Genomic DNA, 14,202 nt, shown 5'->3' on the forward strand with positions numbered 1-14,202 from the left:
TGGTTGTTTCTCGAAAATATCCTAATGGTAAGGTTCATTATCTAAAACTATAACTGATGGTTCACTCAGACTAGCTAACAGTTTCTCCTCAAGCCATTTAACCTGCAATTATGTTTTCATGGCAATGAGCAGATTTTGATTTTGAAGAAAAAATCAAATCTGCGTTTTCTATAAAGCCATCTTTCCCTCCTGCATGAAGAATGATGTGTCTTTTGCCTTCACTATCTGTGTGTTATATTGATTTTATGCTGTCGTCTTGCCAAATTCTTTTAATTTCACCCTTCGCAAATATCCATGTCTCATCTAAGTATACGAATGTTGCATTTTCAGATCTAGTATATTCTCTCAAAAAATTTAATTCTTTTGTGAACCACACTACTCCTTTCGCACAAAAGTAACCTATTACTTTCTTTTTTGAATTTAAATCCTAAATCTCTCAACACTTTCTAAAAGCTAGTCCTCTTAATTTCAGAAACTTGTCTTTCTCTTATTTTGGCCAGTTTAGTATCTAAAGTGACATGTTGATCGTTTTAATGCATCAGGTAAGTTAATGCTCCTAGAATGTTTACGAGTTGTTTTCTGGTCTTCGTGATACTCAGTCACAGTAAGATCTTCTTGAGAATCTCTGACAGTCTTCATTACAATTTTTAGCTTACTTTCACTTATCCCGAGTGCGTCACAAACGCGTTAATTTATACATAATAATGACTTTAAAGGTCTACCATTGTCTCTTTCCATGGTAAAGTATTTATGCACATTTGCAATTAATTCATCAATATCCAATTTACTACTACTACTACTAGTAGTTACTGTCACTAGTACAGCCCATTTCTGTAGACCATAGGACCATACTGGTTTAAACATGTGTTTGTAAACTAATAACCTGTTTTGGATTGTAAGTTGTGAGCTTCTACCTAATAACCAATATAACTTCTTGTATTTTTTCAATTTCAATTCTTCACTTCTGATATGCTCCTGCGACTTTAATTTACTATCAAAATTTATCCCTAGGCATTTAACTGTTTTCTTGGGACGATTTTATTTTTTAGTCTATGTGGGTAATTATTTATTTTATTTAAAATTGAAATTGAAATATAAAAAATGAAAGAACATTTTGGAGGTCTCTAGTCGTTTCTTCGAATGTTTCATCGACTGAAGTATTTAAGTTTCGTCTGCAAATGTGGCCATTTTAATGTTTTCCGTGACAGTGATGTTACAGGTATATAGGTTCCAGAACACTGACCTGTTGGATTCCTGCTTTAATTGGTTGTAGTTCTGAATACTCGCCTTTCTATTTAACTCTACAAGTTACGTCTTCCAAATATGACTATATTACCTAAACATAGTGGATGGAAAGATACCTTTTAAGTTTAAATAACAAGCCTTTGTGCCACACTTTATCGAATGCTTTTGCTATGTCTAGCAAAATAGCTGAGCTTTTTTTATTATCTTCTAGAGATCTCTTTATAATATTTTTTATGCGATTGGTCTATGGTTGAGTGTTTTTTAGGGAACAAAAATTGATGGGATGGAATAATTAATTTGTCAAGTATAGGTTGTATTCTTATTAGCAATATTTTAAATAATTTAGAAATAATTGTTAGTAATGATATTAGTCTGTACGATTCTATTTTATTTTCTTAAAGAACCCACATCGGAATATCAGCATATTAATGAAGGAAGATGGAAGCAAAACTTCCAACCGTTGCGGAAGTACTGAGATCCTGATGCAAACACACTTCTCTGGTTCTATCGCCTTAACAGCACCAAACTGGACGGAAGAAACAATAATACTTTCACTGAACGACTGGCATCTCGCCAGAACAATGATTAATGAAGAAAAGGTAAGATGGGCCATATTGTGCATTACCCCTTTTTAGGAGACTGGATATACTTCTGCCGCACCTTGTGGGAATATTCAGAGTCTCCTAGGCTCTATATTCCTAAAAAGTGGAGAGGTACGTGTGGTCTTCGTACCAAAATCAAGTAGGATGGACTACAACCTACCAAAGGCTCTCCGACCATTTAGCCTAACATCGTTTCTCTTAAACGATGGAAAAGATATGCGAAAGGTACATAAGGGATGAAATTCTGGTTCATAACCCACTTTACCCAAATCAGCATGCATATACTTCGGCAGGATTTACCGATTCTGCACTGCATCAAATAGTTGGAAAAATTGAAGGATCGCTGGATAATAAAGAATCCACCGTAGATATATTCATAGACATTGAGTAAGCGTTTGATAAAACCATATTCCCCACCATCACCCAACTCACAACGCTCCAGTGTCAGGAATGTTTCCCAGGCAGTAAGCGAATGAATATTCAGTATGCTCTCTAATAGAGCAATAAGAATAAATGTAGAAGACGTTTTTAAGAGGCATGGTTATGAGGGGGTGTCCACAGGGAGGGGTGCATAGGAACTCCTCTGGAACATAGTTCTAGACACACTGGTTGACCAACTCAGCAGCAACACAATAGCCTATGCAGACGATATTGCTGTCGTGCAAAGCGGTAAGTTTGAAAACACACTATGTGAGAGATTACAAGTTGCTCTCCGACTAATAGAAACATGATGCAAGGAACACTCACTATCTATAAATACTAAGGAGACAGAGATAGTCTTCTTCACCAGAAAAAGAAGAATGGCGGGCTTGAATACCCCCAAGGATTCTAAACTACAGTCTAAACTTTTCTGATGAGATGAAATACCTTGGTATTAAACTTGACAGAAAGTTAGCATGGAACTTCAACTTAGATGGTAGAGCTAAACAAGCATATATTGCTTGTGAGCAGTGTCGACGAACGGTCGGACACACTTGGAGCCTTTCGTCCAGGGTGATCGCCTGGATCTACACTGCTGTCATTAGTGCAATGCTACTTACGGAGTTATTGCTTGGGTACCAAAAGTGCTACAGGCAACAGCGATTAACAAACTAAACCATATCAGCGGATGGCTTGCATAAATATAACAGAAGCCATGAAAAGAACACCAACTGCTGCAATGGAGTTGGTCATTGGCATTACTTCTTTAGACATATATGTCCAAGAGGTGGCGCAAAATGCCAGCGAAGTTCAGACAGACAACTACAACAGTCGCCGAAATTGTCGAATGTCACTCCCACATACAAACCGTGAAAACATGGGAAGAAGGGCAAGGATGTAGACTTGCCAAGGTACACTTAAAAAGTCAACACCAAAAAAGTTCATGGGAATGACCAGGAAAAACCTATGCTTGCCAGTTGGTTTTTTAACTGGTCATTGTCAACTAAGCAAACACCTTTACACACTGGAGCTAGAAGACACACCTCTATGCAGGAAGTGTGAACGAGAAGACGAAACTGTAGAGCAGCTCCTATGCGAATGCCCGGAGTTATCGTTAATACGAGAGTACACGTTCGGTGAGTCCTGGCCCACACTTGCCCACATAAGAGAGATATCACCTGGTGACTTGTGTCCACCTTCCTCAGGATTGACAATGAGCTAAGGACGACAGGTCCATGGGAAAATACGACAGGTGACATCGTTACATTTTTTAATTGCTTTCTTCCATATACTTAGAACATATTCATCTCTATATCCATCTTTGCATATTATATCTTGCAGTCTGCTCATACTAATTCGATACAGAGTCAAACATAGCAAATATTTGTACGAATCTAGGTATAAATATAATACTTAATGTCACCACATTTGAAAAGAAATTGCAGGGTAAACGTTTATTGACATTTGTATTTATACGACACCAAGAAATCCACCAACATACATATTTATTTTATGAATTTTATTGCAACATTAAGGATCTTTACTACATAACTCATCCTTTTTCAAAGCTCTTAAGTTCGTCTGGTGTTTGTCGGCTTTCTTGTTTGTGAATTCCGCAATGTAAACATTTGCGCGTCAGACAAGAAGTGCGAATTCAGTCGGACTACATTTGTTATTTTCTTACAAAAAATATGCTGATGACTCAGATTTTCGATTAATAAATTGCTGGTCGTTAATAAACATCCTGAGTCATTAAAAACGTTCGTTAGTGTCGCGATCTCGATTTGTTGGAACAAGAAAATCAGATATTTCCTCTTTGTTTATTTGTTGATTTCCGCAGATTGTAGACGGCAACAACACAATTAGAAATCGCCCTTTTTCTTTTAGAATGAGGATTATAAAAATTCAAGTACGAGTGTTGATGCTTGAGCAAATATAGGTTGTTCCAAAATTAACGCAAGATTTTATTTTATGTAAAAATTGTAAATTTTTGTAATATAAAGGGTTTTCGCGTTTGAAGATAAATATCTATAAATATCTCAACAAAAAAACAGTAAATCACGATCATTCAGTAGACCAAATAAAAAGAACAAAATTTTGAATGTAATAAATACACTTATTAAATAAAAAAACACTAATTTTCTCAGTAATACAGGAAGAATTACAATGTTCTACATAATACGCATGTTACTATACACTATATAAGATAATTTTCGGGAAAAGTTGTTTGTTCCGTCGATGTTTGACTTTGGAATCATACCGCAGTCAATATTTGCCTCGGATCTACCGAAACCAGTTCTCAATGTTTAACGTCGAGAAACCCTCACGTCGAACTGTTTAATTTTAAGAAAGCCTCAAAGAAAAAGCAAACACAAAAATTAACGGCTTAGTACAAAAGGCGATGGTGTCGTGGTTTGAGAAGATTGATTCTTAATATTTTGTGAAGTAAAAACAACTTGTACTGGGATGACTTACCACTAGAAAACATCGAAACAATTTCCGTGTATACTTTTTTTATGTAATTTGAGTTATAGAATAGAATAGAAATATGCTTTGGCACTGAAAATTGTACAATTTTATGGAGAAAGCTTACAAAAAGTCAAAACAATAACAATAACAATTAAAATTTACTAAAATTACAAAAGATAAATGAAAATTACTGAATTCTCGGGAAGAACCGCGTTGAGAAATTAAAGCTCGACGTTTCGGCACCCATTTTGGAGCCATTTTCAAGAAGGATACGGTTCCGTTCGAGTTCGGTGTCTCAATCTGCCTACTCCCCTCACTCGTGACGTACCAGTATCATGTTCTGTATAAATACGAGAACCGTCAAACGGCACTGAGGTCTCAATCAGCCTACTCCTCAGTGTCGAGTGACTAGCTTTAGGATTGACCGTCATTGACTCCCATCGGTCTACTAGACAAGCTGCGTCTACTAAAAGGTTAAACTAATCAAAGAAATAGTTTTCTCAAATATACGGACAATTTCGTTTTTATACAGCGTCCAACGTTGCAGTATAAGCAACTATACAACATAATTAATTCCACTATAAATCAAATATAACAACCGCATTTTCTGCGTAAATAGCCTATACTTATAGTTCCATCCACCCAACAATCATTCGAGTTGTTGAGCGCTATATCTCAATTTAAATATTAATGATACAACAAAGTGTTCAACATAGTGAACCCAACCTTAAAAATAAGTAAAAGAAGTGGCTATTATATTTTTCATGCTCGGCTAATCAAACGGTTGCGCCGTATAGGAATTTCTTTGATTTAATTTAGAAACCATAAACATTGGCGACAGACATTGAGAGTGTGTGACGGCGAATTGTGCAGCGAACGATGCCGGGACGGGAATCGCTTCAAAATATGAAAAACGCGAACGGTTGGATGTTGACAGAATATGCATATCTGAGATGCTGTTGTCTCTTTGAGATAACTTTAAAGAGAAAAGTTTATGTGTACATTTGAAAAGAAAAAACTATGTAATTGAATTTAACCCGATAAGAACACTAGAATGAGTTCAAGAATGCACAATATACTGGACTTAGTTCTGGAACGATGAGGATTTGCCTTCCTTACACAAGGGGTAAATATTGATAAATCAAGGAAACTCGGGGGAAACGGTCGAACGCTCGATTCGCAGCCTTATCGAAGTAAAAAAAAACATGAAATAAAAATATTTTATTTCATATATTTAAAATAACTGTTTAGTCCTATATATAGAAGTTTTTTGTAATGTAATAACTACAAACTGGAAGATTTTTTGAAAATCCATAATATGTGGTTTCGCATGTATTATACCAATATAATTTTAATAAAATATTGACATACAAAAATACATTAGTTATGAAATTGTGATAGACAATTCCTTTTTTCATTATAACATAAATATACTGTACACTTTATACATTTGGCATTGTACGTTTTTTTTTTAATAGAAGAATACCTATACCTTATTCCAGATCATCAGTTTGGTTTTCGCTCAAATCACTCAACCATACAACAGTGCCGATTAGTCAACAAAATAAAAGAGAGCCTAGAAGGAAAACAAATCTGTCTATCAGCATTCCTCGATATACAGCAAGCATTTGATAAACTTTTTAATACGGTGCTAGAACATGCTTTTAAGAATTTGGATTGGATGACAAAGGGAATAAAAATAGATGGAGAATATCTAAACAACTTACGTTTCGCCGATGATATACTTATAATAGCTGAAGATCTAGGTATGGCAAGAGAGATGGTACAGGAACTCGTTGTGGCTACAGAAAGTGTAGGTTTAAATATAAATATCTCGAAAACAAAAATCATGACCAATTTGGTACCCAACCAGAACATCAGTATTGGTGGGAAAGAAATAGAACTCGTAGATAGATATAAATACCTGGGACATGAAATTATTATTGGCAGGGATAACCAGACTCATGAACTGAAGAGAAGAATCGGCCTTGGGTGGGCAGCATTTGGAAAACTGAGAGAAACTTTTAAAAGTGAGCTGCCCACATGCCTAAAGAGAAAGGTATTTGATCAGTGCGTCCTCCCAGTCTTGACGTACGGAGCAGAAACACTTACCTTAACAAAAGCAGCAGCTACCAAACTGAGAGTCACGCAGAGAAGAATGGTGCGGTCTATGTTAGGAATAACTCTGCGAGACAGAATAACCAACGAAGACATCAGGAGAAGAACCGGAGTGACTGACATCATCGAGAAGATAGCCAGACTAAAATGGAGATGGGCAGGACACATAGCCAGAATGACAGATGGGCGATGGACAAAGAGGTTATTGGAATGGAGGCCAAGGGAAGACAAGAGAAGCGTCGGTCGACCACCTACAAGATGGACTGACGATTTAAGAAGACTCAATAAAAACTGGATGAGAGCGGCGCAAGATAGACGGAGAAGATTATTTATATTTTCTTCTTCAGTGTGAGATTGAACAAATAAAGAAATATGATTCGAGTGTGATTAGTAGTTACAGTTTGAGTGAGAGTGCATCTTTTTCTTAGATGAAACTTGTGGAGATAGGTTACCGAACATGACATATCCTAAATGAGTGTTTTGAAGCACTGGAAGACCTGCTCCAATATGAATTAAACCATCCTTTAATAGATCACAGTAAATTTCTGCACCTAATAAGAGATCGATTCTCCCTGGGGAGGAGTAAGAGGGATCAGTGAGCTTTATGCCATCTGGTATTTTTATTTTGCTACGATCTAGAGGTACCTGAGGTATTTTACACGTAATATTATCCAAAACTGCACATGATACTTCAAATTTCATATCATTGTTTTTATATGGGAAAAATTCAATGTTTACCATTTCATTTGAGATGGAACAATTTTGAGAGATTGTGGAAATTTGTAATCTTTTATTAGTGGTAGAGTAATTTAGTTTATTTACTAAATCTTTTGTTGCAAAACTCGATTGAGATCCATTATCGAGAAGACATCTTGCGTGTACAGGTTGTCCACTTTCAGAGTAAATTATTACCAGCGCTGTGGCTAGCAAAACTTCGTTTTTTGGATTGAAAGTTGAGAGAGAAGAGATGCAAGATGAATTTTGACTTTGTGTGTCTGAGAGTAGACAATATTCATTTGTCTGAGTGCTTAAGTGAGTAGAAGTGTTTGGTGATTCATTATATGAATGTGGAGAATTAATTATTTGAGTATCTTGGGCATTATTACTCCTTTGAGGAGCATGAAAATGACTTTGAGAGATATGTGGTGCACTATGGCGAGTTTGTGAATCACCCTGTATACTTGCGGACGATTGAGAGGTTTGTGGTGCATTAAAGCGTGATTGTTGCCTATTGGCGTGACTTTGATTACCATCATGTGAATTTGAAGCACTTTGATTGCTTCGAGTGGGAGACAATAAATTATTTTTATGAGTGTGAGAAAAATTATTTTCTTCATGCAGAAGTGTATTGTGCTTTTTATTGCAAATTTTGCATGTGTATTTAGAGATACATTTATCAGTAAAATGCTTAGTGCCAAAACAGTTTCTGCAAAGCTGTGCTTGCTTTACAAAATTAAACATTTCTCGAGAATTTGTGTCTTTAAATAAGTTACACTGATATATTTTATGACCAGTTTGTTTACAAAATATGCAATTTTCATAGCTAGATTTATTATTATTTATAGTGGAAATATGAGCAGTTTTTTGAGTGACTTTATTATTAAACTTTGACTGACTTTCAGTGTAATTAAGTTTCTCTAAAACATCACATCTTTTTTCTAGAAATTCAAAAAATTGTTTGAGTGTTGGAACATTCTTAGAACCTACTTCATATTCAAAAGCCTTATGAGAAGCAAAATCTATTTTTTCTAAAAATATTTCTATTAAAAGGAGGTCCCAATGTTCAATTGGAACTTCGAGATTACTAAGAGCTTGAAGCGTTTGCTTCGTGTGTACAAGAAAATCTCTTAGTACCTGAGGAGTGCATTTAACTAGAGATTGAGACTTTAACAGCTTTTTTATAAGAGTACTAATCACTCGTGATTTGTCATCATATCTTTCTTTTAGGGTTTTTATAGCGATAGCAAAATTTGCATCTACCACTTCGATACTGCTAATTAAGTTTAAAGGTTCTCCTTTGAGGAAGGATTTTAAATATATAAACTTTTGTACATTATTTAAACTTGAATTGTTTGTGATCAGAGTTTCAAATAGTTGAATTCTGAGAAATTTCCGGTAAAGGTTTTCATGCTAATTTCAGGCAGCCTCGCACTGGAAACAGCATTATTATTTGAGCTAGGTACTTTATTTTCTGTTAAATTTAATTCTATTATTTTTCTTTGCAAACCTTTGAGTGTGTTGAAGTATTTTTCTTCAACATTTGCTCGATCAGCTGATTGTTGGTCGCTGTCATCAGTCTGTTCGATTTCTAATTGAATTTGTTCATATTGTGTGAATAAATTAAAAAGTTTTTCTTTCCTATTTTCAAAATCAAGTATTTCGTTTTCTGTGTCTTTATTGGCTATAAACCATTCTGAGATACGTGTAATTGATGCTTTAAGTGATTTGCGCTTTTTCTTTAAAGCTCCCATTTTTTATTTAAAGTGAATTTATTTGCAAGTATATACTGAACGAGAAATAAGAGTGAATGATTTTGTGTAGTGTAATACACACAGAGAGACGGCATGTCTCCAGTTAAGGGGAAAATAAGTAACTAAATAAGGTCATTTATGTTAAAAATATTAGAAATAATAAAAAAAGAAATATTTAAGTAAGCACTGAATACTTTTACAAACAATAGTTTTATAGTAGATTTCTTAATAGATTTTATTATGTCTGATGACGGTTTATTGTTTCAGGGATAGATGAAGTCTCGGTCGTGCTTCAAGAGCCCGAATCGGTCACGTTTATAAAACGCGGCACCGACGTTATTTTGAGATGTCATCTGGACGCATCCGGGGAGGTCCACTATGAGTGGTTTCGGTGAGTATAGGGTGTCAAAATGTGTATACATTGTCCCTCTAATTTCCTAGTAGCGGTAACACTGATCAACGATATGAAGGGAAACGGTAGGCGGCCACTAGCGTCACTTGGGGGACGCTAATTTTGTTTTCTTTCGGAAGTTGTTCTGCATGTATGTGCGATTAAGGGGCGGAGATGGTTGTTGTGAAATTGAAAGTGCTTGGTAATTGATAAAATAACCGAGAGTCTTTTTTGCAATTGAAATTTTTTGTGAAGCTGTAAATAATTTGTTTTTCCAATAATCTTTCAAATAATTTTCTTTCTTTCTTTCTTCCCTTCCTTTTACCCTAACAGGGTGTCGGATTTGGGCTAGCTATTTTAATTTCCATTTACCCACCTCTTCCATTCTTTTCTGTTTCCTGCCATTATTTTCAATTCCTCGAGTGATTTTTGTTTAAGTTTTCCCGCCTCTACTACTTGCTGTATCCATTTTTTTCTTGGTCTGCCTCTTTTTCTTTTTCCGATGTTTTTTGCTTCACAAATTTTTCTTGTTATTCTATTGGATTGCATCCTCATCAGATGCCCATACCAGTTCATTTGTCTCTTTGCTATTTTGTTCATTATCGGTTCCTGGTTGGCCATTCTCCTAATAGTCTCGTTGCTTAATCTATCCCATTTTGTCTTTCCAACTATCCTTCTTAGATCTCTCATCTCCATTGCGTTTATCCTGCTTTTATGTTTTTCCAGAATTGTCCAGTTTTCACTTGCATAGAGCACAGTCGGTATCACTATTGTGGTATATATTTTTATTCTTGTTTCTCGTGCAAGTTCTCTTTTTCCCATTATTGGGGCTAACGCATAATATAACTTGTTTGATTTCTTTGCTCTATTTGTTATTTCCCAGTCTATTTTTCCATCATTAGTTATTATACTTCCCAGGTATTCGTAAGTTGTTACTATTTCCAATTCTGAGTTTTTACATTTTATCTTTATTTGATTATCTTCCTTATCTCCTTTGCCGCTGATTATCATTATCTTACCTTTTTCCACGTTTATCTCCATTTTAAGTTCTTCTATTTGTTCTACCCATATATCCATTAGTTTCTGCATTTTATTCTCGGAATCTGCTATTAGTACTATGTCGTCTGCATACATTAAGGACTCTATTATTACCGGTTGTAATCTGCGGTAACCTATTATTGTCTGTAGTTGATTAGTTCTGACTCTAGTGTTTCTTATCAATTCGTTCATTACTATTATGAATAGCAAAGGGCCGAGACTATCTCCTTGTTTAATACCTCTCTTCCAATTAAATGCTTCCGATCTTTCCCCTGTTATTTGTACCCTTCCTTTTACCTCTTTGTAAGTACTTTCTATAATTTTTATCAATGCATTAGGTACGTTAATTTTCCTCAAGCATTTCCCTATAATATGTCTTTCTATCGTGTCAAATGCTGCTCTTAGGTCTATGAATGCTAATACTAGTTTTTTCCCCGTTTCAAATAATTTTCAATTCAATAATTCATGAACAACCAATGTTTGTCTATAAATATTGATCAGAAACAAAATATTTCGTTCATAATCAGTTACATTTTTTATTAAATCTATTTTAAAAGGATCCATTAAAAAAATAATAATAATTTGGATCCATATGTATTATAATTGTAGTATCATAGGACTCCTCTTTTCTTCTATATGTTCAATGAAGAATTCTTTTTGTTCAAAAAGAATAGTCCTATCCTAATATAAAAAGTTCAAGAGGCCAGTGGATTGGATTTTTTCAAGAACATTTTCCTCAGTCAAATATATGTATCCGTGTTTTATGGCAATTTGTTTCTTATTGGTATATCAATTTTCTAAGATGCGTAACCCTTTGTTGCCCAAATATAAAGATTCGAGAAAAAATCCAAATATTTTCACATTATTAGCATTCTTCTTCAAGTGCCATCTCCGCGGCGGAGGTCGGCAATCATCATAGCTATTCGAACTTTTGAGACGGCTGCTCTGAAAAGTTCCATTTGATGTACATCCGTGCAACTCTGTCAGGTTGCGCAGCCCTGACATTCTACGCCTCCCTATGCTTCTCTTTTCTTGGATCTTTCCCTGCATAATCAGGAGCAAGGTGTATTTCTCTCCAAGTGTAATATGTCCGAGATATTCCAATTTTTTTGTTTTAATTGTATTTAAAATTTCTATTTCTTTATTCATCCTTCTCAGAACCTCTTTGTTTGTGACATGTTCTGTCCACGAAATTTTCAGAATTCTTCTATACACCTACAGATCGAATGATTCCAGTTTTTTCATTGATGTCGCATTCAAGGTCCAAGATTCCATTCAATAGAACAAAGTCGAAAAAGCATAGCACCTCGCCAACCTATCTCTTAGTTCCAATTTTAAATCCCTTGTGCGTAGCACTCTTTTCATTTTGTTGAAATTTGCTCTAGCCCTTTCTATTCTGATTTTGATCTCCTGGATGTAATCATTTGTGGAGTTAATCATTGTTCCCAGATATGCATAGTTGTCCACTTATTCGACGTTGGTTCCGTTTATTAGAAGATTCTCGTTATTTCTTTGAGTTTTCGATATTCTCATAAATTTCGTCTTCTTGACGTTCATTGTTAGACCATACTCTTTTCCATACTCCGCTGTTCTGGTCACCAGTCTCTGAAGATCTTCAATATTTTCGGCTAAGATCACAGTGTCGTCCGCATATCTAATGTTGTTAATGTGAACTCCATTTACCTTTATTCCAGCTGTTTCACCCTCAAGAGCTTTTTTCAGGACCTCTTCGGAGTAGGCAATAAAAAGAATTGGCGACAATACGCATCCCTGTCTCACTCCACATCTTATTTCAATTTCTTCTAACAGCTGTTCGTTAACACGTATTTTTGCTCGCTGTTTATAGTATAAGTTTGATATGATCTTGAGCTGTTGTAGACATGCTCTGAACATTCCAGGTTCCTATTCTAGTGTTGGACAATCTTATTTTCTCATCTACGTTCTTTTGACAAGGAATTCGCTGATTAACGACCTGAGAGTCCTTGTCATCTTCCCTGGCGGATCTTGGCTTCCGAGGGCCATGATCAGTAACGCCGTTATTAGTTTCTAAAACCATGATGATTGTACCAGGGATATCCATGGGATCTTTAATGTAGTGGTTTCCCCTTGCCTTCTACATCCTTATGACGTTGACCAAGATATTGGTTCATCCACCCGAAGGTGGTTTTATTAGCATAAAAACATGTAAAATGAACAACATTTGTTGTTAGCAATAATTGATATTTACAGAAAAAAAAAACAAAAATTTGGACTTTTGGGTACCGTCAGTAAATACCTAAGTGAATATAGGGCATTGTATTTTATTTGCATATTTTTAAAATTAATTATTTTGTATGTCTAAAATAGTCCTAAAGTATCTTAAGTTACACATTATTCTTAAAAAATAATTAAATACTGATAACATGATGTTACAAATTTATCTCAATGTAAATCGCAAAATAGTTTTTTTTTCATTGCAACACACAAACACCCCACATGTGCTCATTTACTATGATGACGTGACTGGATACCTTGGGCACTACGATACTCACATCGGAGTCTACTACCTTCGTATTTGACCCAGTGGCTCCATCTATTACCTAAACGTATGTCGTCTAAAACACTGAAGTTCTACTTTCGACGCTTTTGTAACGGTTTTAAGATTGAGTTTCTTTTCTTTGATTAACATTTGTTCATATTCAGTAATTCTTGAGAGACTGATCTTCAAAACTCAAACATGCTCATCTTTTCAATAAAGTCACAGTTTATAATGTGTGACTTAACAAATGCATAATTTAAAAATACCCAAAATAAACGATGCCACTATTTTTTTGTACTACTATTCATACCATAGGTGGTACGACGTTGATCAGCATGAATTTTCCCCACCCATATGACGATTATAATCATCCACAACTACTGGTCAACTTATATCAGCTTTTGTACCATCTTTATTTGTTCTTTTTCCTGATGTCTACTCGGTTCCATGGAAGTTAGTTGCAAAGTTCACGATTCTATTGTCCTTCCATTTGAAAATACCTGTTTGTGTGGTAGTACCCGTAATCAAGGTCTCCCCTTTTAAGAGCTTTATCTTCGGCTAAAGTCTTAGGAAAATCCTTTCTATTATTGCGAATTGATCCACACGCTAAAGTATTTCCAAGTCGCAGTTTTTCCAGTAAAAGTATTGATGTGAAGAAATTATCAAAATAGATGATTTTATTTTTGCTCCAATGTGGTTTTGTTAATGACAACACAACATAACACGTTCTCCTAATCCATGGCATCTAAATTCATTTTTCATTTGTTCTTTCTTGCCTTGATACACATCAAAATTTGAAATATGCCCTTTTTGGTCAGCTAAGCACCAGATTTTATATTCTAGTTTTATAGGCTTCTGGGGATTATGTTGTTTTAGAGTCGACCTACCCTTGCAAAGTATCATACTTTCATCAACGACGACCCTTCTTGT

General features: G+C 35.2%; 1 protein-coding gene across 2 annotated transcripts in view; it reads left to right on the forward strand.

The window, feature by feature from the left end:
- LOC140449368 (tyrosine-protein kinase-like otk) overlaps window positions 1-14,202 on the forward strand; it is a 296,812-nt gene that overhangs the window by 254,266 nt on the left and 28,344 nt on the right. For both annotated transcript variants that reach the window (XM_072542521.1, XM_072542520.1), the window contains exon 4: window positions 9,593-9,716. In XM_072542521.1, coding sequence (XP_072398622.1) covers window positions 9,593-9,716 — 124 coding nt within the window. The remainder of the gene's footprint in view (window positions 1-9,592; window positions 9,717-14,202) is intronic.

The sequence above is a fragment of the Diabrotica undecimpunctata genome, chromosome 9 (genome assembly GCF_040954645.1).
Source record: "Diabrotica undecimpunctata isolate CICGRU chromosome 9, icDiaUnde3, whole genome shotgun sequence".
Classification (NCBI taxonomy): Eukaryota; Metazoa; Arthropoda; class Insecta; order Coleoptera; family Chrysomelidae; genus Diabrotica; species Diabrotica undecimpunctata.